Genomic DNA, 26337 nt, shown 5'->3' on the forward strand with positions numbered 1-26337 from the left:
GTCATTTAGCCGCAGATCCATCATAGTTCGAGAATGGACATTTCACACTGGAGAAAGGCGTTATGAGTGTACTCAATGTGGGATATCTTTTAGACGAAAATTATACCTCATTGTACACTGGAGGGTTCACACAGGAGAAAGGCCTTACGATTGCAGTGAGTGTGGGAACTCTTTTAACAATAGCTCGGTGCTCATCCTACACCAGCGAGTACCTAAAGGGGAAAGGCCTTTTGCTTGCAGTGAATGTGGGAAATCTTTTACCCATAGCTCGGTACTCATTCTCCACCGGAGAGTTCACACAGGAAAAAGGCCTTATGAGTGCAGTGAGTGTTGGAAGTCCTTTAGTCATCAATCTTACCTCACTCAACACTGGAAGGTTCATAGTGGAAAAAGGCCTTATGAATGCAGTGAATGTGGGAAATCTTTTATGTCTGGCCGTGGCCTCCATTATCATCAGAGAGTTCACACTGGATCAAGGCCTTATGAATGTAGTGAATGTGGGAAGTCTTTTACCTCTCACTCTGGCCTTCGTTATCATCAGAGAGTTCACACAGGAGAAAGGCCTTATGAGTGCAGTGAGTGTGGAAAATGTTTTACGTCCAGCTCTGCCCTGTGTTATCATCAGAAGACTCATGCTCGAGATAGGCCTTATGAGTGCACTGTATGTAGGAAATGTTTTTCCTCTGGTTCCACCCTCCGTTATCATCAGAGAGTTCACACAGGATCGAGGCCATATGAGGGTAGTGAATGTGAGAAATCTTTTCCCCAGAGCTCTGCACTCCATCAACATCCATGTTGACAGAGGTGAAAGGTCTTAATGTGTGTTGTGAATGGGCAAAATTGTTTACTTCTAGTTCCACCTTTTGTTCTTATTAGAGTTCACAGGAAGAGCCTTACTGGTGCCAGGAATTTGGGAAATTGTTTCCTAAAGAATTCATCTCATGGGACTTCCCTGTTGGACCTTTGGTTCAGAATCCACCTTCCAGTGCAGGGGATGTGGGTTCGATCCCTGGTCGGGGAACTAAGATCCCCCATGTCATGGGGCAACTAAGCCTGCGAGCTGCAACTACTGAGCCCACACACTCTAGAGCCTGTGCACCACAACGAAGATCCCATGTGCCACAACTAAGACCCGACACTGACAAATAAATATTAAAAAAAAAGAATTCACCCCAGTATACATGGTAGAGTTCACACTGGAGAAAGGCCTTGAATGTGCAAGGAAATGTGCAATTTTCTTGTTCAGGGTAATGACATTGGAAGAAACTGAGGAGCCGCCCATCTGAATTCAATCTCATACATTCAGTTGTCCACAGGGGGAGATACCCCTGAAATTTCAGTTATGTGGGAAGCACGTGTGGCTGTATTGCACTTTGTAACCTGTCCAGGTCTCTTCCCAGATTTATGTCACTGCCCGTTTCTGTGGCCGTTTTACCTCTATCGCCTGGCAGGTCCACACAGTGTGCATCAGTCACCAGCCCAGTGCACTCAGGGAAACTGACCTCTGTTCTACCAAGTGTTGGAGCAAACCAGGAGTGGTAGCCCAGTCCCTTAGGGGTTGGTGTTCCCCTCTCTCTGACTACGTGTACAAAAGCCTGAAGGAATGTTGGCTCGGAGAACGTCATATGAATTCAGCTGACAATGTGCAGAGAAGGACAGCCTTTTCCAGGGACATTTTCTCACATGCTGTGTTTTTCAATCTAGCAAGTCACCAACCCAAACTGTGTGCCACACATTGTTTTGGTTTGTATAATATGGATGCCTTATTGTTTAAGTCTTATTTTGTTTTGGGAGTTCTTTGTACTGCTAGGGGGTTTTTATAAGGAGATTTGGGCTCCACAGGCATGGGCCTCAGGGAGGATAGTACGACGGCAAAAAGTGGCTTGCCATTTTTGGCCAAATTTGCATTGGTGCCAGTGAAGTCGTAGGAGAGAGAGCAAGGCTTTTTGGTCCTCATTTGAAGTATGGATGCTATGAGTTTTAGGAGACTCAGGCATCACCCTGAAGAGGAGTAAGATGTGGCAACCTCAAGTTCTTGGAGCAGCATGAATTTTTTCCCCCTTTCACAGGGGCTATCACAAGAGATGTCAGCACTGTTGAGAGGCATCTCCCCTGGTCATGGAAAGAGCATGTGCTCTGATGTCCACAAATCCATGGGTGACAGTCACTGGTTGTAAGACTATAGGGGTCGGGGGAAACTGAAACTGCTACAGAAACTGGGTTAGTAGGGAGCGGAGAAGACAGCAGCCAGCTCATTGGAATGTGTCTCTTCTGAAAGTGCGTCCACAGATGTCTTTGTGACGATGACCGACGTGCAGGCTCAGCGTGTACACAAATCTCAGGACCTCCAGGCATGTTTATCTTGTGTAGCTGAGGTCATTGTCAGAGAAGATACTTGGGAAAGTTTTGGGGATTTTTGTAACCTCCTTGTAATGTTCGCCTCAAGGCCGTTGCTACATAGGCAGAAAAAAGGTAGAGAAAAGTAGTCCAGGGATGTGGCTCTTGTGAGCCAGCCAGCATTCCTGTTGACTGAGGTGGAAATGTCCTTTATTACTCGCCAGTGTTTGCTGCCACTGAGGCAGGATTGACCCCCAGAAGGCAGGACAGAAAGACGGTGGAGTCAGTATAGGGCTGTCAAATCTATTTTCAAAAAAAGTGGGGCATGCAGATTTTATCTTGAAGTGTTTTTTTAAAGCTTTATTTAGGTGTAATTTACATGTAGTAAAGTACACACATTTAAAGTGAAGTATTTGATAAGTTTTGACATACACATGATACTTGTGAAAACATCATCACAGTCGTGGTAATGACCATGTCTATCACTGTATACTTACTCAATGTCCTTTTGTCATCTCTGTGTCCCTGCCCTTCACAGCCCTCCAAGCAACCATTGATTTATTTCTCCTTGTAATAGATACCCTTACGATTTCTATAATTTACATGATGGAATCCTAAAATGTTTACTTTTGTTTTCTCCTGGTTTTGTGTTTTATAATTATTTTGAGATTCATCAGTGATGTTAAATGAGGAGCTCTTTTTTATTTTTTTGAGTAATATTCTTACCATTAGATATAACAGTATTTATCCATTCACCTGTTTATGGCTATTTGGGTTAATTCCATGTTTTGACTGTTGATAATAAACTTGTGCAAGCATTTGTGTACAGTTCTTAATCTGGATATTTGTTTCTTTTATCTTTTGGCCAAAAAATTAGATTGCAGTGTTTGAATCACAAAGTTAGGTGAACGTTTAGCTTTTGAAGAAACTAACAAATTGCTATTTAAACATAGTATTTTTTCTTTTTAATTTTGATTGGAGTCTAGTTGATTTACAGTGTTGTGTATTTTTTTGTATTCGTACCAGCAGTTGTATGAAGGTTCCATTTCCTCCACATCTTAGCGAATAATTAGTTGGTCAGTCGTTTTTTATTTTAACTCTTTATGAGTTTGCCATGCTCTCACTGTTTTAATTGAATTTCCCCAAGGATTCATGGTTAGCATCTTTTCAGATGTATATTTGCTATCTTTGGTTAAATGTCTCATTTTGTCTTCTGCTTTTTTTTTTTTTTTTTTTTTTGGCTACACTGCACAGCTTTTAGGATATTAGTTCATCAAACAGGGATTGAATCTAGGCCCTTACAGTGAAAGTCCTAACCACTGGACCGCCAGGGAATTCCCTCTTCTGCTTATTCTTTGATTCATTGACGATTTTCCTTTTCTTTAACGAGTAGGACAGTGAAACAACAAAGATACCCATTTTACTGCTTTATAAAATAATTGCTTTCAGTACTCGAAGAACATACCTTGAGTTTTTTCAGTGTTTTTGTTTCACACAACATAATGGACACATGTACTTTACAGTTTCAGATTAATCTGCCAGGAGAATTTACTTAGTCCTAAGTAAACTTGATGAATGGCACCCCCCACCAGCCTCTTTTTTTCAGCATTTACTAAGAAGAGTTTATAATTTTATGTATGTTTCTCAAAGAGCTGAGAGCTAATCCATTGAAATGTAATCATCAGGATTAATTAGGCCTCTGTCTCTCTGTCTCTTTGGTGTCTCTCAGTCTCTTTGGATAGGATAGAATCCTAGTTTTCATAATTACTGCCTATCAAATACAGCTGCACTAATCTTGTTTACATTTCCCAACACTTTCCAATGTTTCAGTTCTGTGACTACTGAGCTCCCATCTTCCCTGTTTTCTCATTCTCCCTTTATTTAAAAATTTATATATATATATTTATCTCACAGGGTTTTTTTTTTTTTTTTGGTGGTACGCGGTCGTCTCAGTATTGTGGCCTCCCCTGTTGTGGAGCACAGGCTCCGGACACGCAAGCTCAGCGGCCATGGCTCAGGGACCTAGTCGCTCCGCGGCATGTAGGATCTTCCCGGTCCAGGACACGAACCCATGTCCCCTGCATCGGCAGGCGGACTCTCAACCACTGCGCCACCAGGGAAGCCCCTCACAGGGTTTGTTTGTTTGTTTGTTTTGGCTGTGCCACACTGCATGCTGGATCTTAGTTCCCTGACCAGGGATTGAACCTGTGCCCCCAGCAGTGAAAGTGTGGATTCCTGACTACTGGGCCACCAGGGAAGTCCCTCTCATTCTCCGTTTAAAACATCTTATCACCTCTGCAGAAATTACCATGGAGTTGAACTCTTGCTGTCAGTAGTTATTAAATAAAAAGTTTTTTTCCATTGTTGTTTTTATCATTTCAACTAACATCTGGTTGTGTTTATCTTTGACACCATCAGTCTCAGAAGGGAACAAAGAAACATGCTATTTTAGTATAGTACAGTGGCTGCATTGTTCAAAGGTGAAGCATGTATGTGAATCATCTCCTGAGTCTTGAACTAATGGGAGTAGCATAAATGCAGAATTTTATCTCATTGTATTACCAAACTCAGGTTTGGCTGCTCACGGCTGAAAAGCCAATAATGGAGAAGGAAGTGTCAGAAGGGAAAGATATTTTAATCAGAAAAGCTGGCAATCTGGAGAGAAGGTGGACTCATGTCCCAAGACCAACTCTGAATATTCTGGTCAGCCATGGCAGTTTTGGGGTTTCTTTTGGTCACACGTTGCAGCATGTGGGATTTTAGTTCATGAGCAGGGGTCGAACCTGTGCCCACTGCAGTGAAAGCGTGAAGTTTTGATCACTGGACTGCCAGGGAATTCCCAGCCATGACAGTTTTTAAAAGGAAAAAGGGGGAAGAATCTCAGGGAATCGTCAAGGCAGGAGGTTAATTTCTGCAACTTTTCCATTGCATTCAGTCTGGCTGACTTCGGCTGTTACGTTGCCTGTGGGGTCTGCCTGCAGGATTGCTTAGGGAGCTGTTGAGGGTAGAGGGCTAGTCATTCTTTACTTAATTCTTTTAATCTAGGAAAACAATGAACAGGTCAGGCAAGGTGTGTGCATTCAGGAGAGCATAAGTCAGGAGTTAGTTTAAATTGTTTAGTGATCTCATTCCTTTAATTAGGTTCTTTCAAGGTGAGGGGGGACAGAAATGGGCAGACAGGAACGGGGCCAAAGAGCAGCTTTCAATTGACGTGATTATTATTTCCTTTGTGATTGCAGGGACTTTTCTACAGTTGGGAATTTGTATTGTCTGTGTTAGCATTCTCCGTAAAAACAGAAGCAGTAGGATATATAGATACAGTTCCATATCTGCGAGTTCTGCATCCCAGGATTCAGCCAACCCCAGATGCAGAACCCTGACATCCAGAGGGCCAACTGTGCTGGGCCATCTTATGTAAGGTAATTGAGCATCTGAGGATTCTGATATCCAAGTGGTGGAGGCTGGAACCAGGTCCCTGTGGATACATCCCCTGAGGGATGACTACGTTAAGAGGACGTTTATTGTAGGAATTGGTTATGGAGGCTGAGAAGTCCCACAACCTGCTCTCTGCAAACTGGAGAACCAGGAAAGCTGCTGGTGTCATTCAGTGCAAGTCCGAAGGCCTGAGAACCAAGGGCCTGCTGGTGTAAATGCCAGTGTGCAAAGGGCCAAGATCCATGAGCTCTCGTGTCTGAGGGCAGGGGAAGATGGGCTAGTTCTGCACAGACACTAACAGCGAGTCCAACACATTCATCCCAACAGCCTTACTGTAGACGTTCCCATGAGGCCAGAGTGCTGCTCTCATCCAGGTGAGACAAGCACCATAAGCACTGGCTCATTCTGGTGACTGTGTGTGTCTCCTTTTCCTTGCTGTCTTCCATTCTTTTGGATAACTTTGATGATAAACCCACACCATCGTCTGATGAGCGCCTGTGCTCTGGTGTCTTCAGGCTTCTGGCAATTCATCTGCTTCCTGCTCTTTGACAGTGACACACAAGTTTCTCAGTTCTGCTTTGCCTGTTGGGCAAGGAGAACAGAGGTTCCAAGTGTAGTCTCTGGGTTAGAAGTTCATTCTGGAAGATCTCAATATTTAAATAATCAACTTTATATATTTGTAGGCTCACATTTTTCCCTGTTTACCCAACTGGGACATTTTGATTCAAAATTGAATAACGATGATGATAACTGCTTCATACTACATATAGTGTATAGGAACATGAATGGTACTAATAACTATTTAAACATAATTATGTAAATTGTATAGTGTTATTCACTAGAGGTTCAAAGAATTTTATAATATATATAGGAATGTTCAGGGTAGAAAACCACTGCTGATTTGAAATTTATGTTGACACCTAGAAGATTTAATTTACAAAGCATTGTAGGAAAAAATATGTTTCAATGGAGAGAAAAAGACTTCGGAATACTCTGAGTTGGAAAGGTACATGTGGAGTTCAAAGAACAGAAGGAGGACCTGTTTAGGGTATTGTGTGATGGGGACAGTGGGTAGCAAAGAAGCAGAGAAAGTAGGTATCTGAGGTTATCTCGAGGATCAGGATGAACACAGTTTTTTGTCGGGGAGACGATGGCTTTGTGAGGGATTAATCAAGTAGGACAAATAATCATAATTGTTTAAGATAAAAGGTGCTAAGTATTGAAATGAATTTATTTTATTAAACTATATTTTAACACCTTTTAATGTTTGTTTCAGTTGGAAGCTTTCTATTTGTTTTAAAAAGTTAGTCGTGGTTATGCATTTATGGAATTTAGAGTATTCAGTGGGCAGCTTCTGGAAGTTATATTTGGTTTTTTTTTCCTGTACGCGGGCCTCTCACTGTTGTGGCCTCTCCCGTGGCGGAGCACAGGCTCCGGACGCGCAGGCTCAGCGGCCATGGCTCACGGGCCCAGCCGCTCCGCGGCACGTGGGATCCTCCCGGACCGGGGCACGAACCCGCGTCCCCTGCATCGGCAGGCGGACTCTCAACCACTGCGCCACCAGGGAAGCCCTGGAAGTTACGTTTTTACAAAAGTCACTTCTAGAACTTACTGTGAGCCGTTAGCACCTGCAGGCTACGTTCACATAGTTGACTTCTCATTGCCTGTTTATCCCACAGCTTTAGTAACTCCATTGCCTTTTATTACCACTAACAGTTATATTAACTTAGTGATACACATATGTTGAGGTCCTAACACCTAAGTGACTGTATTTGGAGACAGGGCCTTTAGAGAGGTAATTAAGACTAAATGAGGTCATAAGGGTGGGGCCCTAATTCATTAGAACTGGTTTCCTCATAAGAGGAGTAGACACTAGGTGTATGCCCACAGGGACAAAAAAGGCCATTTGAGGACCCAGTGAGCAGATGGCCTTCCCAAGCCAAGGAGAGAGGCCTCAGGAGATACCAAACCTGCTGACACTTTCCTCTCGGACTCCCAGCCTCCAGAAGTGTGAGAAAATACATTTCTATTGTTTAAGCCAATCCTTGTATGGTACTTTGTTATGGCAGTTCTAACAGATTAACACAAACGTCATTAATGTGTTCTCTTTCCCAAACAGTGAGGCGCAACATGCACAGAGACAGCAGAGACAATGGGTATAATTCTAAAAATGGTACAAAACTATAAATTAGCTTTGGGAGGGGAGGGAATTTAATATGGAGTTTCCTATTTTGCTTCCACTCGTGCTGCAAACCAAAACTTAGCTCCAATTTGCAAAGTCCCCAAAGAAGCCCAGTAGGGAGAGTCACACTTTAAAACTCAGAATCACTCTTATTTCCTACAGTGTGTTGTGGGTTACAGCTGTGATGGAGTAACAGGGTCTTGTTGTCATCAACTGTAAAACTACAACATACAAGAGAATTCACCACATTCACAGCCACAGCGTTTCCCCTAGACTTTCCCATGAGACCGAAGCACCATTCTCTGGGAAAAAAGCTGTGTTCACCATTCTCATCCTGGTGAATATGTTGTCTCCTTTTACCCTGTTCTCTTCTATTTTATCTTTTTGGATAAGCCTGATTATGAACCCACACCATGGTCTAATGAACACCTCTGCAAAGGTATTTTCAGGCTTACCAAGATTCATCCTTTTGTTCTCTTTGGTAGTGACACTCAGCTTTCTGTTTTGCTTTGCCTTCTGGGCAAGGAGAACAAATATTCTAAGTGTAGCTCCTGGACTATAAATGCTCTCTAGAACACCCTTGTATTTATTTAATCAACTTTATATGTTTGTAGGCTCATGTTTTATGTCATTTCATCTTCCAGAATGTTTTGACTCAAAAGTGATAACAGTGATAATAGCTCTGCTTCGTATTACATGTAGAGTATAAAAACACGAAAGCTACTCATAATTATTCAAAAATAATTTTCTCAAACTATATACTGTTATTCACTACAGGTTCAGGGAATTTTACGATAATATAGAGAATGTTCAAGATTTAGGAGTATAGGTTATAACAGCACTTTAATTTAAACGTTAAACTTTATGTTGACACTTAAAAGATTTATTTGAATTTATAAAGCATAGTGGGGAAAATAGATGTTTCATTTGGAGAGCAAAAGACCTGGGACTACTCTTGAGCTGTAAAGTCACATATGGAATTCAAAGACTGAAGGAAGATCAATGTGTTTGTGGTATAGTGTGCGATGGGAAGAGTGATGAGGAAAGAAGCAGGGGAAGCAGGTGAAGGCTTCTTTTGCCAGGTATCAGAGGATACCTCAGTGATGAGAATGATCCGAACTTTTTGTAGGGAAGATGAATTTGTGAGGGATTACTCAGGTGGGATAATAATCAATGTTATATATGATAACAAGTGTAAGTATTCAAGTGAATTTATTAAACTATATATTTGCATCATTTACTATTTGTTTTAATTGAAAGTTTGTGTTTGAAATAGTTCTTAGAAGTGATGCATTTACGAGCGTCCCTCGTGGTGCAGTGGTTAAGAATCCACCCGCCAATGCAGGGGACAGAGGTTTGAGCCCTGATCCAGGAAGATCCCACATGCCTCAGAGCAACTAAGCCCGTTTACCACAACTACTGAGCCTGTGCTCTAGACCTTGCAAGCCACAACTACTGAAGCCCAAGTGCCACAACTACTGAAACCTGTGCGCCTAGAGCCCATGCTGCACAACAAGAGAAGCTAGTGCAATGAGGAGACTGAGCACTGCAATGAAGAGTGGCCTGCTGCTCACCACAACCAGAGAAAAGCCTGCGCACAGCAACGAAGACCCAATGCAGCCAAAAATAAAATAAATAAAATAAAATAAGTAAATTTAAAAAAAGAAGTGATGCATTTACAGTATTTAATAGGCATATTTTGGAAATTATGCTTTTATAAAGGCAATTTCAGAAATTATTGTGATCTATTGGCAATTGGAGGATACTTTTTTTTTTTTTTCCCATACGCGGGCCTCTCACTATTGTGGCCTCTCCCATTGCGGAGCACAGGCTCTGGACGCGCAGGCCCAGCGGCCATGGCTCACGGGCCCAGCCTCTCCGCGGCATGTAGGACCCTCCCGGGCCGGGGCACAAACCCGTGTCCCCTGCATCGGTAGGCGGACTCCCAACTACAGTGCCACCAGGGAAGCCCCAGAGGATACTTTTAAAAGTTGAATATTCTTTTCCTCTTTATTACCCAGCTTTAGTAAGCTACTTGTCTTTTATTACCACTAACATATATTAACAGAATACTTGTCATAGGTTGAAGCCCTAACGTACAATGGGATTGTAGTTGGACATAGGTCATTTATAGAGGTAATTAAGGATAAGTGAGGTCATAAGAGTGTGGCTGTATTCCATTAAGACTGGTTTCCTTCTGTTGACAAAAACTCAATTAACAATCAAGTTAAGAAGAAAATAGTGAATTTTATTCAAGCCAAACTGAGAATTATCACCCAGGAGACAGACTCTCAGAATCTCTGAGATCTGTTCTGCCTTTTAGAAGTTGAAGGCACAAATATTTACATTTTTCAGACAAAGGATTGTACAACAAAATGACATACTGACATTTTACATAAAGTTCATAGGCCAAGTAAGCATGTACAAAGCGAGCAGTGAGTCACCATGACCCCCAACAGAGTTTGGAAAGAATGCTAATCTTTTAAGAAGTTCCATTGCTAGCATCAGAAGAAAGGGAAAAAAAATTGATCTTTACATTCAAGAAAGCATTCCCATCTTTGAGGAAGACTAGTTAGTGTGTAATGTACATGCACACTGCACATTAAGGAGGTAGGGAGGCCAAAGAAGAAAATTTTATGTTTAAATTTTCTTGTTGTTCCTTAAAATGTAAATTTTATTTCATCACTTATAAGAAGAGGGATAGACATCAGGAGTATGCTCACAGGGAGAAAAGGCCATGTGAGGACACAGCACGAAGTGGACTACCCAAAAGCCAAAACAGAAGCCTCAGGAAAAATTAAACCTGTTGACACCTTCCTCTTAGACTTCCAGCATCCAGAGCTGCAAGAAAATAAATTTCTGTTATTTAAGCCACCCAGTCCATACTGTTACTGAACCAGTTTCATGTGACCTACGCACAGCAAGCCAAACGCTGAGACACTGTGGTTTGCAGCAGAGAAACTGTTTATTCACAAGGCAGCCAAGCAAGGAGAAGGAAGGACAGATCTCAAATTCATCTCCCCAAAGGTGAGGGGCTAGGAATATTTATGGGATAAAGCTTGGCAGGGGTGAGGATGGGGATTGAAGATATGGAAAAGGTGCAGTAATTGTCATTCTGCACAGGTAAAAGTAAGCTACAGACTTCTTCATGAGATACATGTTCAGAAAGTGGCAGGCTTAGCTTGTTCTGAGGGTGGGCTTTTGGTCCTCTGACATCAAAAATCATCTAGCTGGGGACTTCCCTGGTGGCATAGTGGTTAAGAATCCGCATGACAAAGCAGGGGGCACTGGTTTGAGCCCTGGTGTGGGGAGATCCCACATGCCGTGGAGCAACAAAGCCTGTGCGCCACAACTACTGCCTGCGCTCTAGAGCCTGTGAGCCACAACTACTGAGCCCACATGCCACAACTACTGAAGCCCATGCACCTAGAGCCCGAGCTCTGCAACAAGAGAATCCATGGCCACGAGGAGCCCGCGCACCGCATCGAAGAGTATCCCCCGCTCCGCTCGCCACAACTAGAGAAAGCACGTATGCAGCAATGAAGACCCAACACAGCCAAAAATAAATTAATTAATTAACTAAAAAAAAAAAGTCACCTAGCCAACACTTGCACTTGCCCAGTTGGAGAGTCAGTGGTCTTAGCAGTTTTAACCAACTTGAGCTCAAACTGGACACAGGTGACTCCAATTTCCTAAAAAGCAACTTGGCAAAGATCTTATTGTTTAGGCTATTTGATGCTTGGGAGTACGTGCACGTTTTTGTAAAAGCAAAGTGAGGTTGATCAGTGAAGGCAGGTTACAGTTTATTTTTTATTAATGGCTTATGACTACCCTCGGATTCAATAGTATTCAAATGTTATGGCAACCCTAGCAGACTAACACAGTTCTCATTCAATATTTTCTTGTCACCAAATAAATAAATGAGCTCAACACCCAAAAAAATATAGTTAGGCCTAACTATATTTACAACACCACTCCTGCCGTCACAGTAAGATCGACCATCAGAAGATTGAAGGAATTGAAAGACCAGTAGAAACAGCACCATTTGAAACTCTGCTGCCCTTTAATAAATGGGTTCATTTTTGTAACAAAATTTAAATATATATATTATATATATATATATATATATATATATATATATATATATATATATATATAGTTAGGGGACACAATTGTTAACAATTCTAAAAAGGCCACAAAACTAAAAATTAGCATACAATTTAGGACATTTAGTTTGGCAGTTGCTATTTTACTTCCACTTCTGTTGATCCTGTTGATTTTTGTTTCCACTTCTGAAAATGACTGATAATACAAGCAAGGGAGCCGTTTTTATGGGAACCAGCAGAGGCTGAGCTCCTGCTGGTCCACCTGCTTCAGGGGGCTGCAAAAGCAACGCTCGTGTTGAACAGTATCAACTCGCTTCGCTGCGGGCCCCCAGAAGGCCCCTGGCCGAGAGGCCGCAGTTACAAACCCACGACCAATCAGGGTGAGGGGTTCCCGCGCGTGCCATCGCGTCGGGGCGGGACGTCCGGCGTCGTCCTTTCGGCGGTCGTTTTCGCTTCCTTCTGGTCGGTTTGGCCTCTGGAGTTTTGTGTCAGGTTCTAGGTGACGGGACAGAGACGGTCCGAGAGGAGGGTCTGTCCCCGCTACACAGAGGCGCGTCTGAGGCTCGGCGACGCAGCCCGGGGTGCCCTGCGCCAGGCCCGGGAGAGTGACCGCCGTGCCCGCGTCTCGCCTCCTCTCCCGCAGCTCCCGGCCCCGCTCCGTCCACCGAGTCCGATGGCGGCGGCGGCCCTGAGGGACCCGCCTGAGGTAAACGCTCGTCCTCCGGCCCCTCACCGCCCTCACTGCACCAGACACTAGAGCCCCGAGTGCAGGACGCCTGCTCACGTGCCCGCAGCCCAGGCCGCGGTGTCCAGGACGTGAGGCGGCCGTGGGTGGCGCGTGGTCGAGGGTGACAGGCGGAGGGACCGGCAGGTACAAAGGCTTGGAGGTCGGACTGAGCCGGGAGGATTCGGGAAACCTGGGGTGCATCTTACGACTGCAGTAAAGAGAGTGTGAGGGGGAATCACGCCTGGACCGGCAGAGAGAGAGGTTGCTCCTTTATTCTGAGGGACCTGGGGGTCACGGAGGGCTGTGAACGGACGAGGAGCGGTGTGTGTGCGGGCTTTAAAGGTTTTCAAAAAGCCGCTCAGAGAAGAGAACGAACGGCTTGGGTTGGAATGGGGGTGACAGAGAGGCACAGGGAGCTGAGTCCTCGTCCGAGGCCACAGGATCCGATGAGAGGCCGCCGAGGTTGGTCAGTCAGCCTGAGGCCGCTAGGTTCCAGGGCTGGGTGGGGGTACGAGGGGGTCCTGCACACACGGCGCCCAGCCATGGTTGCCTGCCTTCTTCGCCCAGGTTCTGAAGGGTGAAGAGGCACGTACGGAGCCTGTGTAAGGCAGGAGGGGGTGTCCCAGTCCCTCCCTGGTTCTGGGTGGCTAATACTGAAACAGGTCAGAAGCAAGGCAGGCAGGGCTTTCCCTGGCTCTGGGCTCCGTCGAGAACTGGGATCGTACCCGATCACGTTGGATTTTGTTCAGCGCTCTGTGGGTGCCATGTTCCAAGTCCCGGGGGGCGGGGTCCAGAGAGGTGCCTGTGACGTGGGGCGGGGGGGCGGTAGGGCCGTGGGAGGGCGGCTGTGAGGCCGGAAGCTGCGAGAGGGGTTTGGTCGACCGAGTGCCGTGCACGTCAAGGGCAGGTGTGAGCTGAGGGCCCGCAGGCCCGGGTGTGGGGTTAAGGGTAAAGATGAGCCCATGTTTGGCCGTGTCTTGGAGGCACAGTGTGGGAGCCCTCAGGGGAGTTACTTGGGGGAGGGATGGGACCCTGCAGGCCAGGCCCCGAGTTCAGATGGCGTTTATCCCCCCGGCCACCGCCTTCTGTTGCTGACGGCTGAACGCAGGGAGGAGAGATCAGGCATCACGGGCACCAGGCCTGACGTGGGGAGCTCGGATGGAGGAGGACCGTGGAATACACGTGTGAGGAGATGCACTGTGGGTCCTCCGAGAGAGAATGTTGATGTTTCATCTCTCTCATTCATGACAGGGTGGTGTGACCTTTGAGGACATTGCCCTGTACTTCTCCTGGGAGGAATGGAGGCTCCTCGATGAGGCTCAGAGACGCCTGTACCGTGATGTGATGCTGGAGAACTTGGCGCTCATATCTTCACTGGGTGGTAAGAGCCTCACCCTCCCCAGTGACCTGGGCTGGGCTCTGTATCCTGCCTCACCCTCTTTTCTCCAAGGTGTGCTCCGTCCTTCTCACATCTGGACCTTGGGCACTGCCTGTTTCCCCAGCTTTCGGGGTCGTTGCTGTGATAGGTAGGGCTGGGTTGTTTGCACTGCCCCCTTCTCTCCCCATAGCCCCAGTACAGTCCGTACTCAGCCCTCGTAGGGATGGATTTGAGGTCAGCAGTCTTGCAGTGAGGCTAATGGATTGCATCTTACTTGCCCTTTCCCTGGTCAGGTGGTGAATCCAGGTCCATGGCACTTCTGTGTCCCAGATTTTGTTCTTTCTTATTATCTGACATTTCCTTCTGCTTCCATATGCTAGGAATTGAAGGTATTGTCATGACCATTACTTACCTGGACCATGGGCTGTTTTCCAAGGCTGTCCTTTATGGTTTTACTTGTAGTGTTTAGATCTCTTTTCTTTTTTCTTCTCCAGGTTATTGAGGTATAATTGACAAATAATACTGTATATATTTAAACTGTACAGGGAGTTCCCTGGTGGTCTAGTGGTTAGGATTCAGTGCTTTCACTGCCGTGGCCTGGGTTCAGTTCCTGGTAGGAGAACTAAGATCCCACAAGCCACGCGTTGTGACCAAAGAATAAAAAAAAAAAAGGTGAAATGTAAAAGTAAGTGTACAGTGTCATGATTATATATATACATACACACATTGTGAAATGATTATTACAGTCAAGTTACTTAACACATCCAGTACCTCACATATTATATTTACATTTCCTGTGTGTGTGAGAACCCTTAAGATCTACTTTGTTAGCGCATTTGAAGTATACCATACAGCATTATTAAGTATAGGCTCCATGCTGTATTAGATCCTCAGAGCTTTTTCATCTTATAACTGACCAGCATCTCCCCATTTCCCCTAGACCGGAGCCCCTGGCATTCCACTCTTTGTTGCTATGGGTTCAACTTTTTTTTTTTTTTCAAAATTCCATATATAAGTTTTAGCATTACAGTATTTATCATTCTCTGGCTTATTTCACTTTGCATTATGCCCTCCAGGTTCATCAATGTTGTCACAAATGCACAATTTCCCTTTTTATGGCTGAATAATACCCCACTGCATATAAATACCAAGCTTTATTTACCCATGCATCTGTAGACAGATACAGGCATATTGCAGGTTTGGTTCCAGACTACTGCAGTAAAGTGAGTATCACAATAAAGCAAGTCACACAGACTTTTGGTTTTCCAGTGCATAGGAATGTTATGTTTACATTGTACAGTAGCCTGTTAGTGTGCAGTAACCTTATGTCTAAAAAAACAACGTGTATAACTTAGTTAAAAAATACTTTATTGCTGGGCTTCCCTGGTGGTGCAGTGGTTGAGAGTCCACCTGCCGATTCAGGGGACACGAGTTCGTGCCCCGGTCCGGGAAGATCCCACATGCTGCGGAGCGGCTAGGCCCGTGAGCCATGGCCGCTGAGCCTGCGCGTCCAGAGCGTGTGCTCCGCAACGGGAGAGGCCACAACAGTGAGAAGCCCGTGTACTGCAAAAAAAAAAAAACACAGTAGAACTTCTTTCAAAATTGGAGTCAATCTTCTCAAACCCTACTGTTGCTTTATGAATTAAGTTTATGTAATATTCTTTTTTTTTTTTTTTCAGTACACAGGCCCCTCATTGTTGTGGCCTCTCCCGTTGCGGAGCACAGGCTCCGGACGTGCAGGCTCAGCGGCCCTGGCTCACGGGTCCAGCCGCTCCATGGCATGTGGGATCTTCCCAGACCAGGGCACGAACCCGTGTCCCCTGCATCGGCAGGTGGACTCTCAACCACTGTGCCACCAAGGAAGCCCAATGTAATATTCTAAAGCATTTGTCATCATTTCAACAACCTGCACAACATCTTCACCAGGAGTACATTCCATCTCAAGAAACCACTTTCTTTTCTCATCCATAAGAAACAACTCCTCATCTGTTAAAGTTTTCTCCTGAGATTATAGCAATTCAGCCATCTTCCAGCTCCACTTCTAATTCTCTTGCTTTTTCCACATCTGCAGTTACTTCCTCCACTGAAATCCTGAACCCCTCAAAGTCATCCAGAGAGTTGGAATCAAGTTTTTCCCAACTCCTGTTAATGTTGATATTTTGACCTCTTCCCATGATTCACAGCTGTTCTTAATGGCATCTAGAATGGTGAATCCTTTCCAGAACCTTTTCAATTTACTTTGCCCCGATCCATTAGAGGAATTACTATCTATGGCAGCTGTAGCCTTGTGAAATGTATTTCTTAAGACTTGACAGTGTGAACTACTTGATCCATGGGCTACAGAATGGATGTTGTAGTAGTAGGCATGAAAACAACATTAATCTTGTACGTCTCCACCAGAGCTCTTGGGTGACCAGCTGCATTGTCAGTGAGCAGTAATATTTTGAAAACAATCTTTTTTTCAGAGCAGTAGGTTTCAACAGTAGTCTTAAAATATTCAGTAAACCATGTTATAAGGAGACGTGCTGACATCCAGGCTTTGTTCCATTTATAGAATATATGCAGAGTAGATTTAGCATATTTGTTAAGGGCCTAAGATTTTCAGAATGATAAATGAGCATTGGCTTCAACTTCCAGTCACCAGCCTCATTACCCCTAATAAGAGAGTCAGCCTGTCCTTTGAACCTTTGAAGCCAGGCATTGACTTCTCCTGTCTAACTGTGAAAGTCCTAGATGCCATCTTCTTCCAGCATAAGACTGTTTCATCTACATTAAAAATGTGTTGTTTAGTGTAGCCACGTTCATTAATTATCTTAGCTAGATCATCTGGATAACTTTGGTATGGCTTCTACATCAGCACTTGCTGCTTCACTGTGTGCTTTTTTTTCACCTTGTACTTTTATTTTATGGAGACGGCTTCTTTCCTTAAATCTTATGAACCAACCTACGGTAGCTTCAGACTTTTTTTTTTTTTTTTTTTGCAGCTTCTCACCTCTCTCAGCCATCACAGAATTGGAGAGAGTTAGGGCCAGACTCTGGATTAGGCTTTGGCTTAAGGGAATGTGTGGCTGGCTTGTTGTTGAATACAGATCACTAAAACTTTCTCCATATCAACAATAAGGCTCTTTTGCTTTCTTATTTGTGTGTTCACTAGAGTAGCACTTTTAATTTACTTCAAGAACTTTTCCTTTGTATTTATTAATACAACTTGGTTAATACTGTTTGGTCCAAGAAGCCTGGCTTTCAGCTTTTCTTGGCTTTTGACTTGCCTTCCTCACTACGCTTAATCATTTCTAGCTTTTGATTTAAAGTGAAAGACGTGTGAACCTTCCTTTTACTTGAGCACTTAGAGTTGTAAGGTTATTAATTAGCTTAACTTCAATATTGTTACATCTCCGGTAAGAGGGAGGCTTGGGGACAGGGAGAGAGATGGATTGGCCAGTTGGTAGAGCAGCCAGAACACATATAATGTTTATCTATTAAGTTTCCTGTCTTATATGGGTCCAGTTTGTGGCACCCTGAAACAAAGATCACTGATCACAGATCACTATAACAAATGTAATAATAATGAAAAAGTTTGAAATATCGCAAAAAATACCAAAATGTGATGCACAGACACAAAGTGAGCAAATGCTGTTAGAAAACTTGGGCAAATAGGCTTGCTTGACACAGGGTTACTGCAAAGCTTCAATTTGTAAAAAAAATGAGTTATCTGTGAAGTGCAATAAAACAAGGTATGGCTGTACTTACTTAGGTTGTTTCTAAACCTGGGCTATTGTGAATAATGCTGAAATGAACATGGGGGTGCAGATACCTCTTTGAGATATGGATTTTGTTTCCTCTGGATATACACATAAAATTGGGATTGTTGGACCATATAGTAGTTCTATTTTCAATATTTAAGAAATTCCATACAGTTTTCCCTAACGGCTGTACCGACTTACAGTCCTACCAACAATGTAGAAGGGTTTCCTTTTCTTCACATCCTCGTGAACACCTATCTCTTGTCTTTTTGATAGTAGTATTCCAAACAGGTGTGAGGTGATATCTCGTTGTGGTTTGGATTTGCATTTCCCCAATGTTCGTGATGTTGAGCACCTTTTCATGTACCTGATGACCATTTGTATGTCTTTGGATAAATATCTGTTCAGGTCCTGTTGCCCATTTTTAATTGGATTCTTTCGTTTTTTATTGTTGAATTGTATGAGTTCTGATATTTTCTGGATATTAACCCCTTATCAGATAAACCCTTTGCAGGTATTTTCTCCTTTTCCTTAGGCTGTGTTTTCATTTTGTTTCCCTTGCTGTGCAGAAGCTTTTCCATTTGATAGACTCCCACTTGGTTGTCTTTGCTTTCATTGCTTGTGCTATTGGTGTCGTCTAAAAAAAATCATTGCCAACACCAGTGTCAAGGAGCTTTTTCTCTGTGTTTTCTCTTAAATGTTTTACAATTTCGGTCTTACATTAAAAAATTTTTAATCCAATTCAAGTTAACTTTTGTGAATGGTGTAAGATAAGGGTCAAGTTTTCATTTTTTTTTGCATGTGGATATCCAGTGTTCCCATCACCATTTATGGAGGAGACTGTCCTTTATCCATTGTGTGTTCTTGAGGTGCCTATCAAAGATGAGTTATATAAGTGTGCCTTTATTTCTGGGCTCTCTATGCTGTTCCATTGGTCTATGTGTCTTTTTATGCAAGTGCCATCATGTGCTAATTACCATAGCTTTGTAATATTTTGAAATCAGGAAGTGTGATGCCTCTAGCTTTGTCCTTCTTTCTCAAGATTGCTTTGACTATTTGGGATTTTTTGTGCTGCCATACAAATTTTAGGATTGTTTACTCTATTTCTGTGGAAAATGTCATTGGACTTTCCATTTGGATTGTTTTCAGTCTGTAAGTTGCTCTTGGTAAAATTTACAATATTCTTCCAATTTAAGAACACTGGATGTCTTTCCATTTATTTGTGTTTTCTTCAGTTTTTTCCATCGTTGTCTTATAGTTTTCAGAATACAGATATTTCATTGTTAGTTTATAGAAATGCAACTGCTTTTTGCATATTGATTTTGTATCCTGCAGCTTTACTGATATCGTTTAATAGTTCTAACAGGTTTGGGTGGGAGGAGTCCCTAGGGTTTTCTATATGTAAGAGCATATCTTCTGCAAACACAGACAGTTTTACTTATTTTGTGATTTTGATGCCTTTTTTTTTTTTTTCCTGATAACTATGTGTTCTGACTAGGCCTTCCAGAACTGTGTTGAATAGAAATGTGAACAGTGGGCATCTTTGGCTTGTTCTGGATTTTAGAGGAAAGGCTTTAAGTTTTTACACTTTGAGTATAATATTAGTGTGGGCTTATTGTATATGGGTTTATCATATTGAGGTACATTCCTTCTATACCTAATTTGTTGAGAGTTTTTAACATGAAAGAATCCTCAATTTTGTTTATTGCTTTTTCTGCATTTTTTGAGACATTCATATGATTTTTATCCTTCATTCTGTTAATATGGTATGTCATGTTTTTTGATTTGTATATGAGGACCTATCCTTGCATCCCAGGGATAAATCACACTTGTTAATGATAATAGTGTAAGATTCTTCTTCTGCAGTAAAAGCGCCAAGCCTTAACCACTGGATGACTGCCAGGGAGTTACCTAAATTTTTTTTTTATTATTCAATAGTGTAAGATTCTTCTTTTTTTTTTTTTTTTTTTTTTTGTGGTACGCAGGCCTCTCACTGTTGTGGCCTCTCCCGTTGCGGAGCACAGGCTCCAGACGTGCAGGTTCAGCAGCCATGGCTCACGGGCCCAGCTGCTCCACGGCATGTGGGATCTTCCTGGACCGGGGCACGAACCCGTGTCCCCTGCATCGGCAGGCGGACTCTCAACCACTGTGCCACCAGGGAAGCCCTAGTGTAAGATTCTTCAACGTGCTGTTGAGTATTTGTTAGGAATTTCTCATTCTGTGGTCACCAAGGATTTGGGCCCGTAATTTTCCTTTCTTGTAGTTTGCATATCTTGCTTTTGTATCAGGGTAATGCTAGCCTCAGAAATTGAGTTTTGAAATGTTTCTTCTTAAGTGTTTTGGAAGAGTTGAGGAAGGATTGACATTAATTCTTCTTAAAAATCTTGGGTAGAATTCACCAGTGAATCTATCTCATCCTGGACTTTTCTTTGTTGGAATATTTTTTTTTATTAATGATTCAGGTTCCTTACTTGTTATTGGTCTATTCAGATTTTCTATTTCTTCATGACTCATTGTTGGTACGTTGTCTGTTTCAAAGAATTTATCCGTTTCTTCTAGTTTATCCAGTTTGTTGGCATTTAATTGTTCATAGTAGTTTCTTATGACCTTTTTATAAATAGCCACTTCCCCAATGGAATTTCAGATCTCTTGTGTGGACGAGCATCCCACCAACTCATTCTTAGATGTCACACATCACATTTACGATGATGTTGCCCCCTCCCTATAAGGTCAACCTGTTTATTTGCATGTGTTTCACCAGCATTTATTTGCATTCAGGCTGCTGCTGTGGAGCAGAGAATGCAGGAGCACCCTGTCAACGAAGCATTTCTATAAGCACGTCACAGGCCAGGACTCCCGGGGCACCTTCGTTTTCCCAGAAGAGCCACCCCTGTAAGAACTGTAGTCTGGTCTTGAGAGGTATTTTTCACTTGGCTGAGCATGAAGAAACACAACACAGCCAGAAAGTGTTCGGGTGTAGAATATGTATGAAACGATTTCATTTTAGTGCAAACCTCCAGAAACAGCATATGGAAGAAAATTCCTTCAGAAACGCTGTAGTCAGGGCCTTGTTTGTGAAGAGCTGCAAATACCATGTGTCAGGAAAGCCCTTTACCTGTGAGGAAGTTGGGAAAGACTTTCTGGCCACCTTGGGACATCTCCAGCAACAGACCACTTACACCAGGGAGAAGCCAAACAAGATTGCCCAGCGTGAGGCAACTTTACAAAGCAGAGAAAGTCATTACAGCCAGGGAGAATGCAAGAAAGCCTTCAGCCCGAAACATGCACTGGTTCAGGACCAGGGTGTCCACCCTGGAAGACATTGTTTTGTGTGCAGTGAATGTGGGAAGACATTCAGGTACAAATCCTCATTTGTTGTGCACCAGAGAGTGCATACTGGAGAAAGGTTTCATGTGTGTCGTGAATGTGGAAAATCTTTCAGGCGAACCTCAACCCTCAATCTGCATCGAAGGATTCATAGTGGGGCAAGGCAGTACAAGTGCAGCAAATGTGGGAAATCCTTTAACCAAAACTTTGTCCTTATTTATCCCTGGAGAAGACACATTGGAGAAAATTGTTACTTGTGCAGTGAATGTGCGCAGTTTCCTAGCTGTAGATCCATCCTAATTCGACAACGGACAGTTCATACTGGAGAAAGGCGTTATGAGTGTACTCAATGTGGGATATCTTTTAGACGAAAATTTTACCTCATTGTACACTGGAGGGTTCACACAGGAGAAAGGCCTTACGATTGCAGTGAGTGTGGGAACTCTTTTAACAATAGCTCGGTGCTCGTCCTACACCAGCGAGTACATAAAGGGGAAAGGCCTTTTGCTTGCAGTGAATGTGGGAAATCTTTTACCAATAGCTCGGTACTCATTCTCCACCGGAGAGTTCACACAGGAAAAAGGCCTTATGAGTGCAGTGAGTGTTGGAAGTCCTTTAGCCAGCAATCTTACCTCACACAGCACTGGAAGGTTCATAGTGGAAAAAGGCCTTATGAATGCAGTGAATGTGGGAAATCTTTTATGTCTGGCCGTGGCCTCCATTATCATCAGAGAGTTCACACTGGATTAAGGCCTTATGAATGTAGTGAATGTGGGAAGTCTTTTACCTCTCACTCTGGCCTTCGTTATCATCAGAGAGTTCACACAGGAGAAAGGCCTTATGAGTGCAGTGAGTGTGGAAAATGTTTTACCTCCAGCTCTGCCCTGTGTTACCATCAGAGGACTCATGCTGGAGATAGGCCTTATGAGTGCACTGTATGTGGGAAATGTTTTTCCTCTGGTTCCACGCTCATTAATCATCAGAGAGTTCACACTGGAGAAAGGCCTTATGTGTGCAGTCAATGTGGGAAATCTTTTTTCTCTAATTCCAACCTCAGTAATCATCAGAGAATTCACACAGGAGAAAGGCCTTATGTGTGCAGTGAATGTGGGAAATCCTTTATACAAAGGTGTTCCCTTCTTAAACACCAGAGAGTTCACACAGGAGAAAGGCCTTATGTGTGCAGTGAATGTGGGAAATCCTTCACCCAAAGATGTCACTTTCTTATACACCAGAGAGTTCACACAGGAGAAAGGCCTTACAAGTGCAGTGAATGTGGGAAATCTTTTTCCACTAGTTACAACCTCAGGAATCATCAGAGAATTCACACAGGAGAAAGGCCTTATTTGTGCAGTGAATGTGGGAAATCGTTTATCCAAAGATCTTACCTTCTTATACACCAGAGAGTTCACACAGGAGAAAGGCCTTATAAGTGTAATGAATGTGGGAAATCTTTTACCACTAGGAGGAACCTTCGTTATCATCAGGGAGTTCACACTGGATAAAGGCCTTATGAGTGCAGTGAATGTGGGAAGTCTTATATCTATAGTTCCATCCTCCAGGATCATCAGAGAATTCATGTAATCAAAAGGTCTTATGGGGGCTTCCCTGGTGGCTCAGTGGTTAAGAATCCACCTGCCAATGCAGGGGACACGGGTTCAAACCCTGGTCTGGGAAGATCCAACATGCCGTGAAGCAACTAAGCCTGTGCATCACAACTACTGAGCCTGCGCTCTAGAGCCCACGAGCCACAACTACTGAAGCCCAGATGCCTAGAGCCCGTGCTCCGCAACGAAGAGTAGCCCGTACTCGCCGCAACTAGAGAAAGCCCACACCCAGCAACAAAGACCCAACTCAGCCATAAATTTTTAAAAATAATAAATAAATATTTTTAAAAGGTCTTATGAATGCACTGTATATGGAAAATCGTTTAGAGCAAATTCTTATCTCACTGAACACTGTAGAGTTCACAATGCAGCAAAGCCTTTATGCATGCAGTGAATGGGTAAGTCTTTTTCATCTAGGTCCAGACTCTGTTATCATCAGAGTGTTATGATCAGAACAGGGTCAAGGCCTTATGAGTGTAACGAATGTGGGAAATCTTTTCTGAAGAGTTTTTCACTCATGGAATATCACGGAATTCACACAGGGGAAAGGCCTTATGAGTGCAGTGAATGTGGGAAATCTTTTCTAGATTTTACTTCATCTTCAGATGGTTCACACAGGAGAAAGTAGTTATGACTACAGTAAATGTGGGAAATCCTTTAGGGATAATTCTCAATTAAGTCAGTACTGCAGAGTTCACACTGGAGAAGGCCATTATCAGTGCACTGTATTTGGGAAATTATTTAGCCATAAATCTCACCTTTCTCAATACTGGAGACTTTATAACTAGAAAAAGTTCTTATGAGTGCAATGAGTGAAGGAAATCTTTTACCTGTATTTCTAGTCTTCATTATCATTAGAGAGTTCATATAGGATGAAGACCTTATGAGTGTAAGGAATGTGGGAACTCTTTTTCCCATAGGTCAGCACTCATTTGACATGGGAGAGTTCACACAGGAGAAAGGCCTTATGAGTACAGTGAATGTGGGAAATCTTTTATCCAAAGATGTCACCTAATACACCAGAGAGTTCACACAGGGGAAAGGCTTTGAGTGTAGTGACTGTGAGAAACCTTTTACTACTAGGTCTGGCCTCCATGATCATCTGAGAGTTCACACTGGAGAAAAGCCTTATGAGTGCAGTAAATGTGGGAAATCTTTTTCATCTAGGTCTGGTTTCCGTTAACATCAGAGTTCACAAAGGATCAAGACCATATGAGTGTAGTGAATGTGGTAAATCTTTTATCTGTAGTTCCATTCTCCATGAACATCAGAGAATTCACACTAACAAAAGGCCCTATGAATGCACTGAAAGTGGGGAGTCCTTTAGAGCAAATTCCTATCTCATTGAACACTGTAGAGTTCATACTGGAGAAAAGACTTATAAATGCAGTGAATGTGGGAAGACTTTTTCGTCTAGGTCCGGTCTCCGTTATCATTAGAGAGTTCACACAGGATCGAGCCCATATGAGGGTAGTGAATGAGGGAAATCTTTTCCCCAGAGCTCTGCAGTCCTTCACCATCAGTGTTCACAGAGGTGAAAGGCCTCAAGTGTCTGGTGAATGTGGGTAAATCCTTTACCTCTGGTTCCACCCTTTATTCATATCAGAGAGTTCACAGGAAAAACCCTATTTGTGCCAGGAATTTGGGAAATTCTTTCCTAAAGAATTTTCCTCATTATACATGGTAGAGTTGACACTGGAGAAAGCCCTTGAGCATGCAAGGAAATGTGCAATTTTCTAGTTCAGGGTAATGACTTTGGAAGAAACTGAGGAGCCGCCCATCTGAATTCAATCTCATATATCCAGTTGTCCACAGGGGGAGATACCCCTTAAGTTTCAGTTACATGGGAAGCATGTGTGGCTATATTGCACTTTGTAATCTGTCCAGGGCTTTTCCCAGATTTATGTCGCTGCCCGTTTCTGTGGCCATTTTACCTCTATCACCTGGCAGGTCCACACCATGGGCATCAGTCACCAGCCCAGTGCGCTCAGGGAAACTGACCTCTGTTCTTCCAAGTGTTGGAGCAAACCAGGAGTGGTAGCCCAGTCCCTTAGGGGTTGGTGTTCCCCTCTCTCTGACTACGTGTACAAAAGCCTGAAGGAATTTTGGCTCAGAGAACATCATATGAATTCAGCTGACAATGTGCAGAGGACAACCTTTTCCAGGGACATGTTCTCACATGCTCAGTTTTTCCTTCTAGCAAGTCACCAGCCCTAACTGTGCCACACATTGTTTTGGTTTGTATAATATGGATGCCTTACTGTTTAAGTCCTATTTTGTTTTGGGAGTTCTTTGTACTGCTAGGGGGTTTTTATAAGGAAATTTGGGCTCCACAGGCATGGGCCTCGGGGAGGATAGTACGACGGCAAAAAGTGGCTTGCCATTTTTGGCCAAATTTGCATTGGTACCAGTGAAGTCGTAGGAGAGAGGGCAGGGCCTTTTGGTCCTCATTTGAAGCCTGGATGCTATGAGTTTTAGGAGACTCAGACATCACCCTGAAGAGGAGTAAGATGTGACAATCTCAAGTTCTTGGAGCAGCATGAATTTTTTTCCCTGTTCACAGCGGGTATCACGAGAGATGTCAGCACTGTTGAGAGGAATCTCCTCCCTTGGTTTTGCAAAGAGCATGTGCCCTGATGTCCACAGTTCCATGGGTGACAGTCACTGGTTGTAAGTCTACAGGGGTCAGGGGAAACTGAAACTGCTAAAAAAACTGGGTTAGTAGGGAGCGGAGAAGACAGCAGCCAGCTCATTGGAATGTGCCTCTTCTAAAAGTGCATCCAGGGCTTCCCTGGTGACGCAGTGGTTGAGAGTCCGCCTGCCGATGCAGGGGACGCGGGTTCGTGCCCCGGTCCGGGAAGATCCCACATACCGTGGAGCGGCTAAGCCCGTGAGCCATGGCTGCTGAGCCTGTGCGTCCGGAGTCTGTGCTCTGCAACGGGAGAGGCCACAACAGTGAGAGGCCCGTGTACTGCAAAAAAAAAAAAAAAAAAGTGCATCCACAGATGTCTTTGTGACGATGACCGATGTGCAGGATCAGCGTGTACACAAATCTCAGGACCTCCAGGCATGGGTATCTTTTGTAACTGAGGTCATTGTCAGAGAAGATAATTGGAAAGTTTTGTGGATGTTTGTAACCTTGTAATGTTCGCCTCAAGGCCGTTGCTACATAGGCAGAAAAAAGGTAGAGAAAAGTAGTCCAGGGATGTGGCTCTTGTGAGCCAGCCAGCATTCCTGTTGACTGAGGTGGAAATGTCCTTTATTACTCGCCAGTGTTTGCCGAGGCAAGACTGATACCCAGAGGGCATGACAGAAAGATGGTGGAGTCAGTATAGGGCTGTCAAATCTATTTCCCAAAACAGTGGGGCATGCAGATTTTGTTGATCTTAAAGTGGTTTTTTTAAAGCTTTATTTGGGTGTAATTTACATGTAGTAAAGTACCCATATTTAAAGTGAAATATTTGGTAAATATTGACATACACATGATACCTGTGA

At 43.5% G+C, this 26337-nt stretch overlaps 1 protein-coding gene and 1 pseudogene across 1 annotated transcript in view; both read left to right on the plus strand.

Annotated features, from left to right (window-relative positions):
• LOC132479719 (zinc finger protein 154-like) overlaps positions 1–852 on the plus strand; it is a 36493-nt gene extending 35641 nt beyond the window's left edge. Inside the window, exon 3 of the mRNA XM_060083231.1 lies at positions 2–852. Coding sequence (XP_059939214.1) covers positions 2–799 — 798 coding nt within the window. The 3' untranslated portion in view covers positions 800–852. The remainder of the gene's footprint in view (position 1) is intronic.
• Positions 853–12700: 11848 nt separating this feature from the next.
• On the plus strand, positions 12701–24281 carry LOC132480642 (zinc finger protein 256-like; annotated as a pseudogene).
• Positions 24282–26337: the final 2056 nt, after the last annotated feature.

This window comes from Mesoplodon densirostris, chromosome 19 (genome assembly GCF_025265405.1).
Source record: "Mesoplodon densirostris isolate mMesDen1 chromosome 19, mMesDen1 primary haplotype, whole genome shotgun sequence".
NCBI lineage: Eukaryota > Metazoa > Chordata > Mammalia > Artiodactyla > Ziphiidae > Mesoplodon > Mesoplodon densirostris.